General features: G+C 39.8%; 2 protein-coding genes across 2 annotated transcripts in view; one reads left to right on the top strand and one right to left on the bottom strand.

Moving 5' to 3' along the window:
* The window catches only part of phf11 (PHD finger protein 11), an 11083-nt gene extending 9531 nt beyond the window's left edge, over positions 1-1552 (top strand). The window contains exons 17-18 of the mRNA XM_085136687.1: positions 72-143; positions 869-1552. Coding sequence (XP_084992813.1) covers positions 72-143; positions 869-945 — 149 coding nt within the window. The 3' untranslated portion in view covers positions 946-1552. The remainder of the gene's footprint in view (positions 1-71; positions 144-868) is intronic.
* Positions 1091-24297, bottom strand: LOC146500446 (RCC1 and BTB domain-containing protein 1-like). Its single transcript, XM_085136688.1, has 12 exons — positions 23992-24297; positions 13411-13630; positions 10591-10741; positions 10342-10508; positions 8741-8899; positions 8535-8642; positions 7104-7246; positions 6837-7027; positions 5146-5272; positions 4879-5030; positions 4537-4667; positions 1091-2746 (listed from the first exon to the last, which is right to left on the bottom strand). The coding sequence occupies exons 2-12, from the start codon at positions 13534-13536 to the stop codon at positions 2606-2608; spliced, it is 1596 nt and encodes a 531-aa protein (XP_084992814.1). The 5' UTR covers positions 13537-13630; positions 23992-24297; the 3' UTR covers positions 1091-2605.

Genomic DNA, 24297 nt, shown 5'->3' with positions numbered 1-24297 from the left:
AGACTCTGTCTGACCTTTTTTAATGTTTTAAACTGGGGATTGTGAAAATTGTATTTTTTTTTTCTCCACAGAATATGATCTTGCACTGTCAGTGATGGCAGCTTCTGGAAAATTGTCAGAATTTGTGGCTAAGCAGCAAGAAGGTAAAGTACACAGTACTGCTGTAGGGGTGTGGTATTAGTTGGCCAATTACCCTCTTTGGTTAACAGAAGTTATGTCTGCTTCATTGATAGCATTTCAAGAGATTTCAAGAGATGACCTATAGATACTCATAGCATTTACAATACCATGGAAACTGTGTGTATTGATATATTCTGTAATTCAATGAGAAAAAATGAAACAGCAATGGTCAGCGGAAACCAAAATCTACAACTGTATAAGGGCATAATTCAAATACCAAGTTAATCAAGTTAAAATTGCAATGACAGGCTGATCCATCTGGGCACGATTATTAGACACTGGGGATTGTGTCACTGAGCTCCTGGACACTTTTGCAGAGATATATGGCAGGACCAGATGCACCTCTCCAGGTCTTTGATGGGGTTTTTTCTTAATGATGTGACTTTCAGATACTGTTCATCTTCTGCAGGTTGTTTTTTTTTTTTTTATCCCCTTTAAGCCTGCAACAGTTTTTGTCCTCCACTAGTCAAGTTTCCACAAATCTATTAAGGACACAGTGCCACAGCATTACTGAAATGCCAAGTTTCCAGCTAAAAGCTCTTTGGGAACTATTTCAGAAGTTTAGGGGGAAAAAACATACTGTAGAAATAATTGCTATTAAGTCGTTTTACTTTTTGTTGTTTTACTTTTAAAAGATGTTTCTCCTTTTTTATTGTAATCACTAAATGACAGTTACCTGTGGTTACAGAGCTACAGAAAAAACAAATGGAACTGCAGAAGGCAGCGGCAGCGATGAAAGATGTCGTCTCAGCACTGAGAAAATGAGCTGATGAGCAGCTACTGAGTGTTAGCTATTAAAGCTAGGTTCTTTTGTCTGTGATTACATTTTATTAAAAAAATATTTATACATGGGCCTTAATATGAATGATATTTTAGCTGAGTGAAAAACTGAAATGATTCAAGTTTGGGGTTTTTTTTTGTTTTTTTTGCTGTATTCGATTTACTAAAAATGTTTGTTTTTTTTGTAATTCAAGACTGTTCTTTTTTTTATGTTTTTATTGTACAATACAAAGATTTATATCTAACTATATCCCACAAGATTCTTAAACTGTAAAAAAAAAAAAAAAAAAAACTGAAAAGGTTCACCATATGATGTTTAAGGAATTTCTGTGTTCATAGTGTCTGTTTTTTCTTGTGTTATTTATCAAAGAGGAGTTTTTAAAAGTAAAATGTTTTAAGACAGTAATGACAGTATGCCAGAGATGTGTTGGAGTAATCACTTGAAGTTAAGTTACTTGAGCAGTTTTATATTTTTTTCCATACTCTCATCATTTTATATTTTTCATTTTTGCAGAAAGTGTTAACATGTTCTGGTTTACTGGCACCCCAAAGAAAAACCTGATGTGCCGTTTCTGACTTTACTATGATTAAATTTAAAAAAAAAAAAAACAGTTTTCTTTCTCCATTTTGTCTCATTGAGAAGTTTACAGATAAGATTATCAAGGTGTTTTTATTTATTTGCATAGGTTAGATAATTTAACTGGCACTTCATAACCCTCAGTTTCAAATATCTTTCAAAAATATTCACAGCAGTAGTGCAGAAGTTACAAAAACCACTTTATAAATGCTTATACTGTAAAATTCTCTTTTCAACATACAGACTGAAATCTAAGAAAGGTCACATGCCTTAAACTGGATTCATATGTTTCTGGTTTGTGTGAACTGACAACCAGGCATGTTTAACTGCCTGTAAATATAAATTATGGTGCTTTAGCTGCTTATAATAATTCAATCTAACATATGGAATCTGATAATCAAGAATGAAATGCAAAAAATTGTAAAGATTAAACCCAAGTTCCCATCTTACAATCTAAACAAAACTGGAAGCCTTGAAGTTGACCTACACAGATCTAATCAAGCCTTTAAGGCTTAAGGCTCAATGTCCTGTCTTTAAATACTGTAAAGATTTAAAAAAAGTTTCGATTCTCATACTTCAAACTGAAAAGCATTCAATCTAAATGACATCCAAACGATGATGACCTCTTATAGTAAAGAGAAGTAAACTCATCCTGAAAGTACACATGCAAAATCTACAAGTAACTTGGTCACTTAAACAGAATTGCCATCACAGGCAACTGGCAAGAATAGTTTTAGTTAAAAACAAATAAGTTCAAGCATTGTCATGTCTCTCAATTAATCTGAGCTCCTACTTTACACAATGTGTAAATTAAAAGTCAGTCACTGTTGGAAACAGCTACTGTAACAGCATTATGGAACAATGCTGCAACCTTACACCTCTTATTTTAGTAATTTCAGTAATCTGGAAGAAGATGAACCACAAATCTGACAGTGATGGTAAATCTAAAGATTTCTACTGAAATGATGTGCAAATCTCCATCTGATGGTAACGATGTATTAGGCAAAATCCTTCCTGGAGTCCAGCAGTGTGTTTTGCATCCGCCCAAATCAGTACCTTGAGACGTGGTCAATTTTTGAAGGCTCCGCAGCGACTGGCTCGACAAATGAAATCTTTGAGCAGATTACCGTCAATTTGCCAGAAAGCAGCAGTCTGAGTCACCTCAGTCAGGTGATTTACGCAGAATTTGAAGCAGAATTCTTCAAGGTCCTGAGTGACAGAGAAGAGCACAAATAAATAAACTGTTCTTCAACTTGGTCAAACGCTCCAACAACAGAGAGTCTGAGTGTCTCGTAGTGCTGACCCAGCTTCCTGCATCCTGCATCCTGGTGATCCTCCCAGTTCCACTGTTCTAAGCCCCAGTTGCTCACATATGGTTTGCTTTTTTCTCATGTAGCACACAGCTGCCAACAGTCTGCATCAGATGTGTTTTATTCACTACATGTAACTTAGTGTTGTTAGGTGAGGGAGACGGAGTGGATGCATGAAGGGTGCAGGAGGAAGGAGGCAGCACACATGATGCCCACTCTGTAGTGGTGGATGCATCAGACTATTAGTAGCCCTGCTGACATGTCGGTACAATATGACATCAAATAGTCTTTGTATTGCTGAGCTGGTGGGTTAAAAGCATATTAATGTTGAGGCTGACTGCATCATGCATTCTCACTTCTGTTGGATAAAAGATCAAATCAGGGCTGCAGTGCATGTGTGAAAATGACTACAGAGGCAGCTGCGGATCAGCAGGTGGAGCTGGTCATCCACCAATCAGGACTGGTGGGTGTTTTCATTAACTGTTTTTTTTTAAAGGTGAATGTTTTAACAAAGTTACTTTATCTTTTCTCTGCTGTCTCAAACAGATTTGTTCTGAAAAAACAAACAAACAAAAAAACAAAAAGTTTTTCACCCAAGCAAGAGCAAAATCTACTTTTAAACTTTTAATCTTTAAAGGGCTTCAAGAATGAAAGATTTCAATCATTCATGCATGCAGTTATGAAGTCCTTCATAAGAACATGAAGAACTGAGGTATGAAATTAAAAATTCTTAAGTTTAATGAAGAAGCTTGATGAAAAAAAATGAATCAAAATTTTAGTGGATTTTATTTGAAATTAGAATTTTATATTTAACCACAAATACTTAAAAGAAGGGACAAATGATTAAGGGGATAACAATTTAGGTTTTTACTGGAAACAAAGAAACAGTAAGTACACTGTACTTTTCAGGGTGAGGGCCATATTACTGAGTGGCCTAACTTTGTCTAACTTCCAGCTATTTTATTTTCCTCTACACTTCTCTTGAAAGTTTGAACAGTGATTTATAAAAATAATAAGTTAGACTCGGCTGCATTGTTATAAGGTTACACAGGCCTATTTTTTTTGTAAGTTGGTAAGGAAGAACAGTCTTTATGACATTTATATTGGTAAAATAAAACGACAGTTGAATAGCAGAATAGTATAAACTATGAAAAGTTTATAGTAAAATTATACCAAACATATGCACTACATGCAGAGGTGGTTTCACTGTGACTGGCAGTACAGAAGAACATATTATTATTAACGCTCAACTTTCAATGTAATTACCAGCACACAAGTCATAATAAAATGAATGTCAGACTTTATTGGTAGGTCCTATTAAAAGTTCCAGACGGCCATGTCTGGCTTTGAAATTGAAACCTATGCTAACAAATACGTTCTATTACCTCTGTACAGACAGGCTAATAGTTTCCCTCTTGTTTGCATTATGTATGCAAAACAGGCTGCTGGCTGTATCATACTGGCTGTACAGACCTGTGAGTGAAATCAACCTTCTTACTGCATTCTCAGTAGGAGTGAATAAGCTTATTTAGAAAACAAAGATTTTCACAAAACAGAACTAAGGGAGCCAGCATTTTTTTCTGTGATTTAATCTAAAATATCAATTTTACATGTGTTTTTCAAAGTAAAAAGAGCTTTCAAGGACATTTGCATATTATCACACATGCAGCTGATAGTTGGTAGACTAACCTCTGCATCATAGCGCACAGCGGCAGACAGCAGAGAAAAAGCATTTTCGACGGTGATTCCCCTCTTGATAATGTGCTGACACAGACGTTTTAGGCGGTTCTCACAATACGAGGTGGCCAGATCCAGGAGCCCTGAGCGCACACAGAACCACACAGTACTGGAATTATGATTATATTCAAGAACTTTTAGTTGTAGTCCTTTTCACAGAAATAAATAAAAATACAAAAAAGTAATAAACTCATGACAAATAGATATCGTTGTTACCAATATCACTGATACTAGGTCAATGGGTAGCACTGAAATCACTCAGAGATCATGTGGTGAAGTGTATGTGGGACTGACCAATAGCATCCTCAGGAGGCAACTCCACACTGTCTGTGTAGAGGAACTCCAGAAACGAGCGGTACACAGGGTACGAGAACTGGTCTATTTCAATCACCTCCTTCATGTCTTCGTTCCAGTGAGACTGGAACATTGATCTGAAATGTTCACACCTGCACAGCAAACAATACAGACACAGGTGTTACAAGAACCATTTCTGCGTGCTTCTTTTTAAACAGTTTATAACTCCCACAACCCAATAAACCAGCTTGGCTGTTAAATTCAAACCTGATCTTGAGAACTGCTTTGTGGACATAGATGTATTTTCCATCAACACAGAACTTGAGATCCGCTGTCTCTGGGTTGTCAAACTCCTTTTTCAGAGACTGAGCCACAGTCAAGAAGTCATCGTGTTCTGGAGGGGGGAAAAAAATGGCACACATACAGATCCCACAACACTCAAGCTCTGGCAACAGAAAGATAACAACTATAGCAATGAGACCAATCCCACTTCCAAAAAGGTGGGAAGCTGTGTAGAAAACACTGAAAGATTTTCAGAACCTTTAAACCCTATATTTGGTAGACAAAGACAAGACAAAGACAGCAATACACATGTTGAAACTTTTATTACTTTTTGATAAATATATGCTCATTTGTAGTTTGAGGCCAGCATTACACTTTTAAAAAATGGACAAGGACAACAAAAAACGTTGAAAGGTGTTCTCTAGTTAAATAAAATAAATTAAAGAGTTTTAAGTATTTTTTTACAGCGTGCATATGTAGTGAGAGCAACTTTTTTGACTCCTCCCACAAAACCCATACCTAATTTAAATATGGTTGTTGTACCCTTCAAGGTCTTCTTCGTGCTCACACTGGAAGCCCCATTCTTACCACTTGCCTGGAGCTATCTGGGATGCACACTGCATCCCTTCAAATGTGGCAAAACGCCAAGAAATTGCACATCGCTGAGTAGGAAAATGCATAAATAGAAAACATAAAGAAATGTTTTTTGGGCACCATTTGGGCACTAGAGACTATTCAAATCATCGCCTCTATGTCTTACCCCAAAAATGTATATAGTAGAGCATCAAATTGTCAGTTTGACGCTGAAAAAAATCATATCGGGAACAAGAATTCCCCCTGGTCACTTTTCTAACCAGAAGCCTGACTAGGAAGTAGGATTTGGTCTTATCCAGCAAACCTCAGGGTTAACTCTGGATTCTCTGTATTATGTAAGGCAGTTTACTTCTTTCCAGGATACATTGCCAGCTTACACTGTAGACATAACCTGCTACACAGCAAGTTTTCCTGTTTCACTTTAGAAAGCTAAAAATGTTTACTTTAGTTTTCATTCGTTTGAGTATTAGTTTTAGTCTTTTTTTTAAAAGTTTAGTTTTCATAGTTCACAACATCATTTAATTTTTTCCAAAAGTCTATATTTTATTTGTATTTTTTGTTTACTAAAGTGTCTTTTACATTACATCTTTAGGGTTGATTTACCTAGTTGTGAACCACCTTTGTGTGACCGCTTAGCCTGATTCCAAGTATTGGGATAAGGACAGCCAGATAATGGAATGAAAGCCTGGGTGTGCTGAACTTGTTTCGTAATACAATCTGGAGATGCGTTGACAAGATTGGACTTTCCAAATGAAAACTGCTCTTTGGTCTCCACCTTATAGACAAAGAACCAACTTTCACTTTTCAGTGAAGGTCAGTTTGACACAAGTTGGCATGTAAGACTTCCAAAGAGAGGTGCACAAGAAGACGACATTGAAGAGAACAGTGGACAAATAAGGGAAGGTTTTTATCTTTCATGGGCGGAGTCAATACATTTTATAATTGCACATCAAATAAAAAGGGCTTCATAAAACAAACAGTGATCAATAGCCATACATTTGTGGTTAATGGAATGAAATCCAAAAGTTAATAATACTACATAATTAGTGCTATCCTTGGACTCTTTCAGATCATTCTCTTACCCACTGAAAGAAGCCTCCACATTACTGAAGGGGTGGCAAAGCAGGCAAAGACATCATCGGTACAGGCAAAGTGTGTCAGGTGAGGGAGCACTATGGACTGGCCCCTGCACTGGCCCCACATGTACACCTGACCGCTCTGGGTTTTAGCAGCTGACGTGTGTGTGGAGTGACAGGAAGCAATCTCTACAATTCTGTTAAAGGAGCAGAGAAATCAGTGGATGGTGGTGCAGGGACAGGATGAGTTAGATGTGTGATGCTTTACCTCACCTCTCTTTCTCAGTCAGAATCTGAACTGGGCTCAGCTGGTTGCTCTTGTTACCAGTGCCCAGTTGTCCATATGTGTTGGCACCCCAAGCGTAAAGCAACCCTTCATCCGTTAGTGCCATGGAGTGTGCATATCCTGACACGATCTAGAGAGGGGAAAAAAAATCAAACAATTTTCAATATAATGTAGTATTTTAAACTCTTGTCTACAATAAATAAAATAATACTAATTAGCAACATTTTTTAATACATTCTGTACTGCAGATTTGCTTATTACAGCCTCTTAATTGTGGTTTCAATTCAATTTTATTTATACAGCACCAAATCAAAACAATTGTTGCCTCGAGGCGCTTTACCTAGGTAGACCCTATGATAATACAAAGTTTCCTGTGTAAAATATTGTATTTTGGGAACTTCACTCCTTTTTGGACAACATACAGCATCACACTCAAATTCTGGTGTTTTATAATTACTCTGGCAGTAGTTTTACAGGAGTGCTAAGATTTTAAATCATTACTGTAAAGAATGCTCATTTAAGGAAAAACAAAACAAAAAAAACATAAAAACAAGTGAATATAAACCCAACTACAATATAAATAGATAAAGTCACAGGCCCTGCATAAATGTCCATATCTAACACAGAGCTACTTATGCAATTTATTCTGCACAAAAGAATATATAAAATATAAAAGCAAATATAAACTGTAATCCAAAATGTACAGTCTTTCATACATGTGCAACAAACAGTCGTTCGTACAGAACTCATGCATGACCAGTTCTTCACTGTGAGTGAGGAAGACACAACGGTGGAAGACCAATAAAACAAAGCTAAAGCTAAAACTATCCAGAGCTCCAAGCCTGCTATAATCCAGCAGCCTCGGTATGAACAGTCAAAGGACTGAAACAGTTACAAGGACAATTATGGAGACAAGCGAAATAACAGAAACAGGTCAATGTCCTGCTTTCTGTTGAAGTTATAAATATATTAATAAATGATGTAAGTTCCTGACATTTGGTTTGTTATAGAAATTTGTTGTAACTGCTTTTTTACAGCAAGATAATATGACAGCAATTCATTTTCATTTTTTTTCCAGCAGCAAAGCACTTTATTTTCAGTTGTTTCAGCAAATGTTATTATATATCATTTTAGATACTGGTATGTGTGGATTTTTGTTTTCTATGATTAGCATACGGATTATTGAGTTTCTGACCCAAACAAGTCTAGTGATTACAATCAGTTCATTCCTGAGTCCTTGTTTTTGCCAAATTCCCTCAAGGAATTCCTAAGAGTTGGCCAACCAAAAAACATACCTCAGGATTTAGCTGTAGTTGAGGCATATAAAAACATTCAAATATATGTAATTTTTAAAAAAAACTTCATACAAGTATATACAAGTATTATTTCACAGTAACCTGACGTGTGTAATCTCACACCTGCTGCACACATAAACCCTGCAGACCAACAAGTCGACAGGGGGTGAGCTGGTTCCCATTGTTTCCAAGTCCAAGTTGTCCGTTGCCGTTATAGCCCCAGCCGTACACCTAGAGAGACAAAAAGAGAACATGAGTGCTGCTTCAGTGAGAGTAAGCTAATACTGTTTCATAAAGCTCCAGGATAAGTTAAAAAAAAAAAAAATCACCTCTCCATTGTCCACTACTGCCAGGGATGAGGTCTGACCACAGACGATACTCACAGCCACCTTGTTCTGCAGGCAGCTGGACACCCTGCGGGGTGTGGGCTGGTTCGCTGTGGAGCCTGAGCCCACTTGACCACAGTTATTGTAACCCCATGCATACACCTGCCAGGCAAAAAGATAAAGTTACGAATAAGAACAGGATTAAATTCTCTATGAAAGCCAGATACTTTAAAAATAATTTGAAAAGGTTATTACCCCCTCTCACTTCTCCTTCAAGTCAACAGATTTATCTTAAGGTCAAAGTGACAATGTAATATAAAGCTACTTAAAATGATAGTTCTTCCTGCTTACATTGTTTGTACTGACAACATAAAGGCATACAAGGAATGATATATGAGAATTATAAATATCACAGTATGGTTTGCATCCAAATATCATGTCACATTTGACCTCTGACCTCACTTTTACATTTCACACCTGGCTTTTTTTAAGCCAACCCCATAATGTGTTACATCTTTAAAGAAAGTACTGTAGAGAGAAAGAATGAGCTGCATGGTTACCGTCAGAGATGAGGTATATTATATATGTGTGGAAATATGTGTGTGTATGTATGTACGGATGCATACATGTATATATGTGCGTGTATTTTTGCAGGTGTATGTATAACTTGTACATATCTTTCTTGAGTAAATGTAAATTTGTCTGTTATTGTGTAAATACTTACGCTATTGTGTACTTCACACACATGGAGAAATGCCAAACTGCCATTCATTGTTCTTGTAACAGTGACAATAAAAAGCTATTCTATTATATTATATAATAAGCTCAAGTTATTCGTGTTATTTAAGTCATTTACAAATCAATACCTCTAATCTTTTACCTACTCCTCCATAATGTTTGAAATCAAAGCAAACATGTCATGCTACCCTTATCTCATTTTTAGTGTACTACAAACATATGCATTTATATTTTATTTTTAATAACATCATTTATGAAAGTATGTGTAAAACAAAATGAAATGTATAAATATATTATACTAAATAATATAACACTATCCCCTTAAATGTAAATACTGTACAAAGAGTGAGCTGACTTGGCTCATGTTTTATGGTTATTACTGTTTTTTGTTCGTTTAATTTTTTTGTAAGATTTGCAAGAACATGTCAGCCATGTTCACAGCAGTGAATGATGGATTTATTAAGTTCCAAATGTGATTATTGTATCAGCTGTATAACAAGAAAAATACACAGACTCTCTGGCTACCAAGATAGCTGCATCCCTCATATTAAAAACAGGGGGGGAAAAAAAGTTTGACCAGCCAGCATCTAACAGAGCTCACTAACTGTGTGAAGCAACTCGAAGCACAATACATGCCTTGTGGCTGGGCTTATTTTTCTAGGTTCTTAACTCAGGGGGTTCAAATGTAGCTGTGACTGGAATATGGGTAAGTGTTAGGGTCCATTAACTAGATAACAGCTTTAGTCAGAGCAGAGTCACCTGTGTAACTAGAAAAGTTTCAAACAGGCTTCTGTATTTCCCCCTCTGTAAATCTGCTGTAAAAGTAAATTATTTTTGTCTCTCTTCTTTAACTCCTACAAACTCACTTCTCCTGTATCAGTTAGAACCATTGAGTGGTGAGAGCCACAGGCCACCTCTGTGACCTTCTTATTGAGCAGGTTGGCAGACACGAGCACTGGAGCTACTCCTTGGTTGGTTGTCCCATTTCCCAGTTGGCTGTAGCCATTATGGCCCCAGGCAAATAGCTCTCCATCTGAAATACAAAGAGTTTAGTCATTCTCCTGCACTTTTTAATCCAACTGTAAAGAGGAGGATTACATCTTTTGTTAAGCTACCCTCTGTAGCCAGCAGGATGTGGGGTCCACTACCGTAAGTCAGGCTAACCACCTTTCTGCCACTCAGGAAGTCCAGTTTTTTGGGTACAATTGTGCTCAGGCTGTCCCCTGTTCCCAGGCAGTTACTGCAGTTCAGCCCAAACACAAACACCTGAGTGTGGAGGTCGGGGGAGAGGGAAAAAAAAAAAAAAGAATTCAGTGTTGATTGGTGATAAGGAGTGCTAAACAGACAGCGCCAGTCAACTGAGTAGGGAACGGGTCAGAGTACAAACACAGAAACATCAACACCAGCAGGCAACACTGAGAGGAAGATGTGTGTTAATTGTGCAATAACACAAATAGAAAAGATCATTTTAAAAGAAAGGTGAATTTTCTTTCCTGACTTAAATTCATTACAATGCTATGAAAAATCTTTTTACACTTGACAAAGTTCCCATTCACAAACCTCTAAAAAGTGTACATCTTATCACAGTGGTACCACGATTTAGCCACTTACCATGTGTTAAAGCAGAGGTGCTCACATTTCTAGGGGCCGGGGACCCCCAATTGGAGGAAAAAAAAATTCAAAGGACCCCCCTTTCTCCTAAAATCTTAACATTGATTTAGCTGGCTTGGGTTTCACATCACCTGATAATGTAGACTGACTCAAATATTTGTTAATGCTTATGAGCTAGATAATGTGCCAAGATACAAACCAAAAGGAGTGATTTTTTGCAGCCTTACAAACAAATAATTTTATGACAAAGTAACATAGAATTTCTTCTGGCCAAACAATAACATTTTTTCTTATTTATTTATTTAGTTGGTTGGCTAGCTAGCTAACCTTTATTTAACCAGGAGAATATGACTAGGCAGCACGGTGGCACGGTGGTTAGCACTGTTGCCGCACAGCAAGAAGGTCCTGAGTTCAATTCCACCGTCAGGCCAGGGTCTTTCTGTGTGGAGTTTGCATGTTCTCCCCGTGTTTGCGTGGGTTCCCTCCAGGTACTCCGGCTTCCTCCCACCGTCCAAAGACATGCAGTTTGTGGGGATAGGTTAATTGGATAATCCAAATTGAATAGAATATGTGAATATGTGTGTGAATGGTTGTCTGTCCTTGTGTGTTAGCCCTGTGACAGACTGGCGACCTGTCCAGGGTGTACCCCGCCTCTCACCCTATGACAGCTGGGATTGGCTCCAGCGACCCTGAAAAGGATAAGCGGTAGCGGATGGATGGATGGAATATGACTCACAACCATGTCCTTGCCAAGAAAGACAGTAGTACAAACAACAGAGGTGTGTGTGTTATGCAACACAGACAAATACACACAGAACACACACACAAATTAACTACACTAAAATACAGCTGATTAAAAAAACAAAACCAACCAAAATGTAAAACTTCAGCATCAATAAAGCCTGAAACCTCAACAGTCTTTATAATAAGTCAGTGTCAGTAACGAGGGTAATAATATTCAGGCAAAACATTTTCAGGCTGAAGGAACTGCAGTCTCTTTAAGTTCATTTAGTGAGACCAGTTCCTTAAATGTAGTTAATTTTGCATCTGATTCTAGGAGTAAGGAGCTGCAAAGTTTAAAGCTCTTTCTCTAAGTTCAGTGGAAATCTTTAGAGCACACAGAAGATATGATAATCGAACACTTTCACAAGAGTGGAATCAACATTTTAAGAGGTGACGACACACAACACGGTATAAACTGTGCATATAAATTTTATTTTAAAAAATTTAAAACCCCTTAGCTGGGTTGCAGAATCCTGGAGGACCACTGAGCTAAAACACCAACAACATCAAAGTAATTCAAATCAACTAGCTAGCTACTGCAAGTTTTAGTACTAATTAAAAAAAAGGATGAAAGGACCAGAGATCCATCCTTTTAAACAACTGTCTTGAACCCTTTAAGCTTATTTTGTAATTTTGGCTGTAAAATTACAAGATAATTCTCATCTTTCAGGAGCATCTTTTCAGTGTTCAGACAGCAGAACTTGTGAATGCTTTGTGAACCGTGATACACTAAATATCCCTGTAAAGCCTGCCTTCTTTTCTTTCCGAAACTGTTTGTTTTTTAACAAAGCCTTTGCTAAAAGGGGTCATCTGATTGTTGGGGGTTTCTCTGTTTTCTCTGAGTTACTGTAGGGTCTTTATTACCTTACAATATAAGGTGAAGCACTTTGAGGCAACTGTTGTTGTTCTGTGTTACATCATGTGAATAAATACTTTTCAGCAAGTCTCAACAGTTTTGAGCTTTTTTAAAATGGCAAATAACTGATTTTCAACACTAGCATTCAACTGCAATCTTTACACATCAGGCTGTTACAATACAACATTTAAAATTGTTATTATTGTTATTTATTCTTTAACTTTTGGGTCTCTTTATGGTCTCCAGATTAAAAATCTGGTTCTTTCCCTGGAGCTATTGTCAGAAATATTGAGTACTACAGCTTAAAACACACAGCTACTGAGAGGCAGTCTCTGTTTATCATGCTACAATAACACTGACATAAAAAAATGCAATGCAGTGTAAGCATGCTCTGTGGTGGATTACCTACTATAAGCATGTTTTCTTCTACCACTGATTAAAGTTGAATGCGGTGTAAACTGAACCCAACATCTGTTTTCAAGGTAGTACACTCAAACAATCCACACTAGGCTGAATGAAATTATAATAATGTAAACATGAAATGTAGCTTAAAGGCTAAAAACGTGGAAAAACAACAGGTCATCTGACTATCAATTATGCAACATGAAGCAAGCTTCAAAGCTTTCAGTCATCTTGCTCTTGATTAACACACAACCACAACCCTGTTTTCCCTCTGACCCCTCACCTCATCATCATTGGTAATGTAGATGGCCTCATTAGCAGATGATCCAAACACGCATGCTTTCTGTATGGAAGCGAGCTCCTGAGGCCCCATCAGGCTGAAAATGGGCCATTTGGTTACATCCACCATGGTGTCCTCACAGTATGTGACAAGGGTGGCAGGCTAGAAGGATGAACTTCAATCCACAGGTGGGACACGGGACAGGCTGCCAATGCTGCAGTCACTGGACACAAACACAAGCAAAATTGTAATGTCTTCCAGATAATCATCTTTTCACAATATATAAAGCTACACTGTTAGTTCAGTGTAGCTTTAATTCAAAGGGCTTCAGGTTTAAGTCAAGGGTTTTTGGTTTGTTAAAAAAAAAAAAAAAAGAGTCAATGGCTGTTTTGGAAGTACAGCCATTTTCATACATATTCAGAAGTTTTATGGCCAGATAAACTGGCCAAAATATGAGGTCCAAAGAGACATCAGTGCAAGTGGAGGAGGTCATCATTAGGTGGAAAAAACAAAATAAAACATATCAGAGATTTAAAAAAAAACAAAAACAAAAAAAAAAACAACTTTAGGTGGAGTCTAATCAACAATCTGCTACATTCTTTAAAAGAATCAGTGCACCAGGAACCTCAGCAAGACCAAAAGGCCTGCATCTGAGCTGCAAAGTTTAATGCTCTTTCTCCAAGTTCAGTGGAAATCTTTAGAGCATACAGAAGATACGAGTCTTGGGACCTAAGGCAACAAGTTAACAAACTTTCTGATCAATGTAAGTGGCGCGGCTACGTCTACAGCCTGTCCGCAGCTCGGACACAAGCATTTCACTACATGTTGTACTCTGTATAATTGCTTTGTTTGTTTAAGTTTATATGGATGCCAGTGGAGCTAGGCCACTACCGTTCATTGGTGATGTGACTGCTCACAGAAGCAGCAAGGTGAATTATGACGTGTACAGCCTTTACTTCTTGCTCAGATTCAAGCAAGTGCTACGAAAATTATCATTCTGCTCTTCACAACCGATATCAGATAACACTGCGAGCTGGGCAAATGTAACGTTGCATCCTTATGTAGCCAAGTACAGGATAGGGTAGGGAAAGTTAAAGTAAGATGGAGAGAATGGGCCAATAGCTAGATTCGTAGGAGGGAATAAGTGAGTTGCGTGGAGAAGAATGACTGGAGCCACAGGTAAAGTTGCTATGAATTGTATTAAACTATTTAGCAACAATTTAACAGCATTTCATGAACAGAAATGAAAACATAAAATAAAATACAGTGACAGCAATAATAATAACAATCAGGGTCCTATCTGAGCTCAGATATGTCAGTCTTGCCGGCTTAATAGTCAGTGTTCAGTCAAGTCAAATCCAATAGGTCAAAAGTCTGTGATTGGTGCGATTTCGTCCTACCGCACTGTTGCAATTGTTCGTGAGAGAAGAGCAACCTGCCCTTCTGGGCCAACTCGGAATAGCTGTGGTTCGGTTCAAAGGGAAAGGCTCGCCATCTTCCTCGTCAGGAAGAAATCCAGGTCTCACGATCCCATAAAAAAAAAAACCTAGCCAGCACACTTCTAATGTTCAACTCTCAGAGAGGATCTTGTCCACTTCATCCGCTCCCGTGCAGATCGCGATGGTTTCAAGGTCCAAAATGTTCACAACAAATCAGGTCCGTTTCTCCAAGGTCCATGCAGATCTCCGGTATGGATATTTGCTCAATTTATCAAGTTAATAGTTATTTTCCAGCAAAAAGCTTGGCGGTGAAAATCAGCGATGGTCTCATGCACCTCCGTCTCTCTCTGTGTCTGAGCATGTGACGGTACAGAGCAGGGGAAGGCGGGACTTGTTCCTTCCTAACCAGTAGGGGTGTTAAATATACTCCTTGGGTTTTATTCCTACACCCATAGCACTTATCTTCCACTATTGATTTACTTTTGATCAACTCAGTGATTAACAGAGTAATGATGAATCACAATTAACAATAACAATGTTGTAGTGTGTTACTGAGTTGTGTAAACTCACTGGGTTACATCCTCCCCCCTTAAATCTCATGCACGTCCCCGTGCATGGCTCTAGTGGAATAGTCAACATCATGAGCAAGGGAGTCGATGAAAGCTTTGTTCAATCCTTGAAAGAGTGATTTAACCACTGTTACTAGTGGGTTACCTAGCTGAGGATAAGTGAGTCTTTGGGACGGTTGGCAAATTCTTTCAGATCTTCTGATCTGTGTTTCTGTTTGCAAGGTCTCAGGTTCATCATCGTTTTCAACTTGTCTTTCAGGTGAAAGTTGATGAGTTGAGTTCTCTGACAACGGTGAATCTGACAAACTGGTCAACAAAACATTTTTGTCTTTTCGAGTGTCTGTTTCAGACTCACTTGGTGTGTTGTTTTGTAGGCTTGTGTCACTTTCACTTGGTGGCAAGTTTGCTTCACTTTCACGTTCTGTCTGATGTAGGTCTGTTTCACTGTCCATTTGAGGTAAGTTGGTGTCAGTTGAACTTCCAATTTCACCTTCAGGTAAGTATGTTTCAGTTTTGTTCTTAGTTTCCTGCTCAGGTAAGTATGTTTCAGTTTCGTTCTCAGTTTCCTTTTCAGGTAAGTCTGTCATGTCCGGTAATGTGTTAGGTTGTTCGGTATCCTTTACAGGATATTTGTTTTGTTTAAATCCTTGTGTTGGCGGCATGGCACATACTTGGTAGAAATGTCTGTCTTTCACTTGTGGAGGTTCAGGGTAATAAAACTCATCTTCCTCTTCCTCAAGTGTTTGGTCGAAGTCAACTTCCAAAGCTGAACTTTGTCTTGTGCGTGGTCTGTTAGTTTTTGTGACTCGCTCTGGTTCATGCTCTGTTGGTGAGAGAAATCCACAGGGAAGTAACAGATCTCTGTGGAGTGTTCTGTTGGGTACATCTCCGTTTTCCGGTTTTACAGTATATACTGGTAAGTTTTCCATTTGTTTGGTGATGATATATACCGTTTGCTCCCATTTGTCCGCTAATTTGTGCTTCTCTCTCAGGCGGAGATTTCGAACCAAGACTCGGTCTCCCACATGTAGTGTGGATTCACGGATGATTTTGTCAAACTGTTTCTTGTTTTTGTCAGCTACTTTCTGGGAGTTTTTGATGGCTATTTCGTAGCTCTGTTCGAGGTAGCTTTTCAACTGCTTGACGTATTGAGAGTGAGTCAACTGTGGCTTGTTTGGCTGTAGCAGGCCAAAGGCAATATCAATGGGCAAGCGAGGCTGTCTACCAAACATTAACTCATAAGGAGAATAGCGTGTTACATCATTTTTTGTACAGTTATAAGCGTGAGTAAGTGGTTTTACGAAGTCACGCCAGTGATGTTTCTCAGTGTCTTTCAAGGTACCAAGCATACTGAGTAACGTGCGATTGTATCGCTCAACAGGGTTGCCACGAGGATGATAAGGACTTGTTCGGACTTTGCGGATACCGAGCAGAGAGCACAGTTCTTTGATTGTACGCGATTCAAAGTCTCTCCCTTGATCGCTATGAAGTCGCTCTGGAAAGCCATAATGAACTAGGAAGTTATCCCATAAGTTCTTTGCAACGGTGGTGGCTTTCTGGTCTTTGGTTGGAATGGACACAGCATACTTTGTAAAATGATCCGTGATCACTAGGACATCTTTAGTATTTTTACTGTCTGGTTCTATTGAGAGGAAGTCCATGCAGACTAGCTCCATGGGCCTGGAAGTTTTAATATTTACCAGAGGAGCAGCCTTATCTGGCAGGGCTTTTCTACGGACACATCTCTCGCAAGCTTTCACTTTCTTTTCGACATCAATTGCCATTTTTGGCCAGTAGAAACGTGACCGAATGAGTTCCAGTGTGCGTTCGACCCCTAAATGCCCCATGTTGTCATGAAGACTGAGCATAACTGTAGGGCGTAAGGAATCAGGAAGGACTAACTGCAACAAGGTCTCTGGCCCCAACTGGCGTTTCCGGTACAGTAAGTCATTTTGGAGGTCAAGACGTTTCCACTCCCTTAAAAGTAAGAGAACATCGTGAGACTCAGACTTAGTATTGGCTGGTGGACGTGAGTCAGCTGCCAGCAGCTTGATGACTTTACTAATGGCTGGATCTTTTCTCTGCAGGTTGACAAGATCAGTATGGGTGTATCTGGGTAAGGCTAGGAGATTGTTATCACTGCCTTCTTCTTGAAACATGTCTGGAATGGCAACTGCAGACATGGCAAGTGACTGGACTAGAGCACAAGAGGGTTCAGTCTGGTCCAAGGCCATATGTCTTTGACAGGTTGCCATCACAGTATCAGATTGAAGTTGAAGCTCGACATCTTTGACTGAGGACAAGAGATGGGATCTGAACTTGTCAATGCGTTGACATTCCTCAATAAAAACTGGATCGTCTTCAGGTTTGTCATGTGGTTTCCTAGATAGTCCATCTGCATCAAGATTTTGTCTCCCAGCTCTGTACTTAATGTCAAAGTTATAGGTGGACAATGCAGCCAACCAACGATAACTCGTGGCATCAAGCTTTGCTGTGGTCAGAAGGTAAGTCAATGGGTTATTGTCGGTGATGACTGTGAATGTGTTCCCATATAAATAGTCATGAAACTTGTCAGTTATGGCCCACTTTAAAGCTAGAAATTCTAACTTGTGGGCAGGGTATCTAGCTTCACTACGGGATAGACCACGACTTGCATAGGCTATAACCTGTGTGGTTCCATTCTGCACTTGATAAAGAGCTGCCCCAAGTCCGGTTGTACTGGCATCTGTGTGTACCAGGTAAGGTAGTTTTGCATCGGCATACCCAAGGACTGGTGAGGTGGTGAGTTTTTCAATAATAGTTTGAAACGATTTCTGGCACTCTGGTCCCCAACGATCACCAAAGGGTTCTTTGGGGTTAAGATACTTTGGATCACTGGGTGGGTTTTTACAATGCTTTCGTCTCGGAGGATAGCCAGCTGTGAGGGAGGTGAGGGGCTTGACAATTTTTGAGTAATCTTTGACAAATCTCCGGTAATAACCGGTAAAACCAAGAAACGATTGGAGTTCTTTTAAGGTTTGGGGTCTCGGCCAGGTCTTGAGTGCTTCAGTTTTTTCGGGGTCAGTCTTTACGCCGTCTCTAGATACAATGTGGCCTAGATAACGGACTGATGTTTGGAAGAAACGACATTTGTCGGGCGAGAGTTTCAGCCCGTACTCTCTGAGTCGCTCAAGAACATGAATGAGTCGGGTCTCATGATCTTCAAGGGAACTGGAAAAGACTATCAAATCATCCAAAAAGACTAACACTTCTTTCAGATTGATGTCTTTCATACACTTTTCCATAAGCCTTTGGAAAGTGCTTGGGGCATTTGTTATTCCCTGGGGCATACGATTAAATTCGTAGAAGCCGAAGGGGCACACGAAGGCTGTCTTTGGCTTATCTTCTTCACACATCTCGATTTGATAGTACCCTGACTTAAGGTCCATCACAGAGAACCACTGAGATCCTGCAAGAGCAGAAAATGACTCCTCTAAGTTTGGCAGGGCATAGGCATCGCGGATGGTCTGCAAGTTAAGCTTCCTAAAATCAATGCATAACCGCACATCACCATTCTTTTTGCGGACCACCACTATCGGTGATGAGAATGGAGATTCAGATTCTCTGATTATGCCTGCATCTAAGAGGGCTTGTAAGTGCTTTTTAACTGCCTCGTAATCATGGGGATGAATCGGGCGAGATCTCTGTTTGAAGGGGGTTCCGTCTTTTAAGTTGATGTGATGTTTTATATGTGTGGCATGCCCAAAATCAAGATCATTGTGTGAGAAAACATCAGAGAAGGTGTTTAGCTTTTCAGCTATCTTCTCTTTCCACTCTTCAGATAGTGGTGATTCACCAAAGTCGAAACTGAGAGGGGGTCTTGAGGTTGAAGTCTGCTGCTGAGAGTTACACGTTGCAGACACCTTTTGGTCACCTTCCTCAGGCTCAGGACATGGCATGACACAGTCAGGGGCAACTAACTCAGCAATTACACAGTTAGTGGGCAATGTAATGTCATGGTTAGTCTCGTTTCTCAGCAACACAGGAACTTTATAAGGTCCGTGCTTTGGCAGAGATATAAGGCAACAATCTACAAACACACCACCAGGTAGGGAGCCGGTAGTGGGCTGTTCAATAAGTGCACACTGTTCAGGCTTAGCGTGGCTAGCATGCATAAAACCTTCCACTAGTAGCTTTTGATTTGCAGGAAGGACTTCTTGGGTTCTACTTTGAAGTTTTACCAAGCCGATCTTGCCACTGTCAGTTTGTCTTTTTCTGGATGCTAATGTCTTTAGCACTTGTTGGTATCCATAAGGGAGTACCTTAAAGTCAGGTAAGGTGCTCTCACAAAGATGCTCATATAAGGGGTCAAGTGTATTTGTACCAATTAGTAGAGGTGTGTCTGAGTTTGAGCGAATGTCAGGGACAACTAAGGCAAGAGTAGATAGTTCAAGCTCTGACTGATCGAGATCTTTTGGGAACATGATACTCATCTCAATGTATCCCAAGTAAGGGACTGTCTGACCATTCGCACCTTCGACCTCTAGGAGATCACTGATGGGTTTTATAGGATGATCAGGTAAGTGTTCTTGATAGAAGGATTTGGCAATAGTGGTTACTTGAGAGCCTGAGTCGAGCAAGCAACTACATTCAACGCCGTTGATAACAACTCTGGCTGTGCATTTTCTACCCACAAGTCTTTTGGGAAGTTTAGGCACTGAGTGAACATTAGCTGTTTCACATTGGGCTTTTGTTGTCTTTTTCTTAGTGGGACTTGGTTCAGATTTAGCACCCATCTGTCCCGCGACAGGGGCTCCTTCTAGTTTAAATTAAAGGACTCATCAACTGGTCTGGATCTTTCCCATTCTCGCTGCTTTTGTCTGAGGGCATTCCTTTTAGCTGCTACTAATGCTGGGTTGGGATCATTACTACAGCTGGAAGCGATATGACCATCTTCTCCACACTTGAAACAGTATCCAGGTTTGGGTTTGGTTGACACTGCAGCAATTTGTGGTATCTGTTCCAGCTTGTTCTGAGTTTTGGTACTTGTGTTCCTTTTTGCTTCCTTTTGAAGTTTCTGCGATCTTTTCTCTGTTTTGTCAGCTCTGAGCTGTGCGATTTGAGACCTGAGGTCAGCAATTTGCTTCTGGAGGTCAGACGAATTGCTGTCCATTTCATGCTCATAATCGTTCCTACCTTGAGGGCGTGTGGTTTGCATGTTAGAATAAACACGAGTCTTTTGGATCCCCAAATGTTGTTTCATGCGGGTTGCTTTACTTGCTTGTTTGTCCTCCTCAGTGCGTAGTTGGAGGAGTAGCTCTGCAAAATATGGTGGGTCGTCTTTCTTTTGTTCAAGTTGAAGGTTTGCAATCAATGAGCTGTCCCAACACCCTCTACAAAACTGTCTCAGGAGCTGTTTATTGATGTCACTAGAAGCAATTCCGTCTCTTTTTATGACTAGGTTTAACACTGTGTGCAATCTTTGCAGGTAATGTGAGGGTTTTTCACCTCCATTTTGATTGGTGTTTAAAAAGCGAGCAAAGAGTTCGTCACCGTCTTCTACAGTTGCATAGGCAGAATCAAGATGTTCAAGGTAAGTTTTGGGGTTTGCTTTTGGACCAAGAGCTTTCACCAGGTCTGCTGCAGGGGGTGAAAGACTTTCAACAATCTTTCGCACAACTTGAGTTTCGGTGAGCGAGGGATCAGTCAAGCAAAACTCTACGCTGCTGCGCCAAGTGTCATAGTCAGTTTCGAAAGGAGGATGTGGAACTCTTCCTGAAAAAGGTTTCAGTCTGTATTGCGAGTTTGGTGGGGGAACGACTTCACTGCTTTTAACAATGTGCTCTACAATAACCTGCTGCACTTCAGGCGTGCTTAGAAGGTTAGTGGGAATCTGAGGGGTTTGTTTCTCAGCTTCTGCCGGTGGGTGAGTACTCAAGGCACTTACATGGTTGCTATTGGGTGTTAAAGAGGGAGAAGGTAGGGCGTCATCACTGTGGGGCACTGGCTCTTGTTCGGTGGAAGGCTCAACTGTGTGGACATCCCCTCCCAATGACTCCCCAATTTTAGCTAGTTCATCCATCAAAAGGTCTTTAAAGGATCGGTTGCTTCGTGCTGCCACATCTTTAAGCTGTGACAGGTAAGTTACAGTAGCTGATGCGCTGGTTTCAATGCTATACGCACTGGCTAGGTCTTGAATGTGATAGATAACTTCTGGTTTCAAAGTGCAAGGTCTGTCATAAGGCAAATATCTTTTCTCTAGTTCTTTAGCAGTAGCCTCATGTTGAAACTCCACAATAATCTGACCACCAGTTGGTAACTTAATCTGCCTACTGACAGGACCGAAAGCTTCTAAGAACTCAATTATGTCTTTATCAATGTCTGTGTTAGTTAAACCACTGACCAAGACAGCATTTTGAACTTTAACATTCTCTGTTTTCACAACTTCCATTGTTAGGACACATAAAAGTACCAGTAGAAAAAAACAAGTCACTGTGAAGCTCCAGGCACTCTTAAATGTTTTATTAAATTTTGGGTGAACTAACAACTCTGCAAACCCTCCTGGCTGGCTCGCCACTTTCTGTAGCCAAGTACAGGATAGGGTAGGGAAAGTTAAAGTAAGATGGAGAGAATGGGCCAATAGCTAGATTCGTAGGAGGGAATAAGTGAGTTGCGTGGAGAAGAATGACTGGAGCCACAGGTAAAGTTGCTATGAATTGTATTAAACTATTTAGCAACAATTTAACAGCATTTCATGAACAGAAATGAAAACATAAAATAAAATACAGTGACAGCAATAATAATAACAATCAGGGTCCTATCTGAGCTCAGATATGTCAGTCTTGCCGGCTTAATAGTCAGTGTTCAGTCAAGTCAAATCCAATAGGTCAAAAGTCTGTGATTGGTGCGATTTCGTCCTACCGCACTGTTGCAATTGTTCGTGAGAGAAGAGCAACCTGCCCTTCTGGGCCAACTCGGAATAGCTGTGGTTCGGTTCAAAGGGAAAGGCTCGCCATCTTCCTCGTCAGGAAGAAATCCAGGTCTCACGATCCCATAAAAAAAAAAACCTAGCCAGCACACTTCTAATGTTCAACTCTCAGAGAGGATCTTGTCCACTTCATCCGCTCCCGTGCAGATCGCGATGGTTTCAAGGTCCAAAATGTTCACAACAAATCAGGTCCGTTTCTCCAAGGTCCATGCAGATCTCCGGTATGGATATTTGCTCAATTTATCAAGTTAATAGTTATTTTCCAGCAAAAAGCTTGGCGGTGAAAATCAGCGATGGTCTCATGCACCTCCGTCTCTCTCTGTGTCTGAGCATGTGACGGTACAGAGCAGGGGAAGGCGGGACTTGTTCCTTCCTAACCAGTAGGGGTGTTAAATATACTCCTTGGGTTTTATTCCTACACCCATAGCACTTATCTTCCACTATTGATTTACTTTTGATCAACTCAGTGATTAACAGAGTAATGATGAATCACAATTAACAATAACAATGTTGTAGTGTGTTACTGAGTTGTGTAAACTCACTGGGTTACACTTACTTTTCTTTTCCCCGTAGCTAACTCAGTTTTAAAAAGTATAATTCTGCTTTGGAGAATCTTCTACTTTATATTCATCCCAGACATCACACACACATGCTGTTTTGACTCTCACTTATATGGTTATGGGTAAACACAGCTTATGATCCTCAAGGTCTTGATTTTTTCTTATAAAATGGGTGTTAAAAGCGTAGTAAGCCGGGTCACAGAGGTTCTTTGTTTGGTAACAACACGGCTAAATCAGTATTGTGCTAAACACTACCTAAAACTTTAAGTGTAATATCTTTGCTTATTTTGGTAGACTGTAATCAACAGGATTTATAAAGGGGTCATATATAAAATAAAGAAATTACCTTTGTTGCAATAATCTTTATGACTCTGTGTTATGCACCCACATTACAATTGCTCCACACCTTTAAGGTGAGTTTAAATATCCCAAAAGAACTGTGATGTTCTATTTTTTCCCCAATTTTTGCTGCCCTCTTGGCTAGCTTTCTCTTGAAAAAGCTATTTTAAATGTCAGACTTTCTCCCTGGATAAGTAAAGGATATATAAGAGCCTTTTCCCCCTGTTAAAAGCGTCTACCTTATGACATGAATGTTCTTTCTGACTAAAACTAACTTGGTATCATTCTGAAGAGATGTGCTTGACAAGTAATTTACAACACTTTAAAGACGGACTATTTATTTATTTTTGACAAATGCCGGAAATCCCTTTTTGACACAACACAGGCGTCATCCCGTAAATACCCCCCCCCCCACCCCCCACCTGCTTCATGTGTAATGATTAAAACCACTTGTAGTTACTGTTACATGACCACAGCTTGCTGTTTAATGTTTGCTATTGTTAACAAAGGCATTACTCAGCACAGTGAGTCCAGCTGACGCATCACAACACACCGTGAATGCAGCTGGTACTGGACGCACCCGCTGGGAAAATCGGTACTAACTTATCTTTTAATTGGCTACAGCTAGCGTTTAAGACTTTTCTAAAAACACATTTCAGTTTGTTTGTTTTTTTAAAAGCTACAACATTAATACGTTCCTGTTGACTCACCCGTTAGGCAGGTCTGCTTCTACGGCCGTTGGCGGTTGCTCCTGGCCGCCTCACCATGGCACATAGCGGCTGACTACAGTGCGTTTTCACTTTCTGCCGCGGCCGCCGTGCTCAAGTGCGTTTATTTGCGGAAGTGGGGAGAAAAATAATGTCACGTGATTCTAAGACCAGCACAGTCGATTGCAGATTTTACCAATTTTTCCCTTTCGCCTCTATCCCCACCTCGCATTTTCCTACCAAATCTAGCTGCGGTTTTCGGCTGGATTAGTATGCAGTTAACCTCCAAGTAGTACACTAGATTTCACA

The sequence above is a fragment of the Neolamprologus multifasciatus genome, chromosome 16, assembly GCF_963576455.1.
Source record: "Neolamprologus multifasciatus chromosome 16, fNeoMul1.2, whole genome shotgun sequence".
In the NCBI taxonomy this organism is placed as follows: Eukaryota; Metazoa; Chordata; class Actinopteri; order Cichliformes; family Cichlidae; genus Neolamprologus; species Neolamprologus multifasciatus.
The sequence above is the reverse complement of the archived record's forward strand: the minus strand, read 5'-3'. Positions and strand labels throughout refer to the sequence as shown.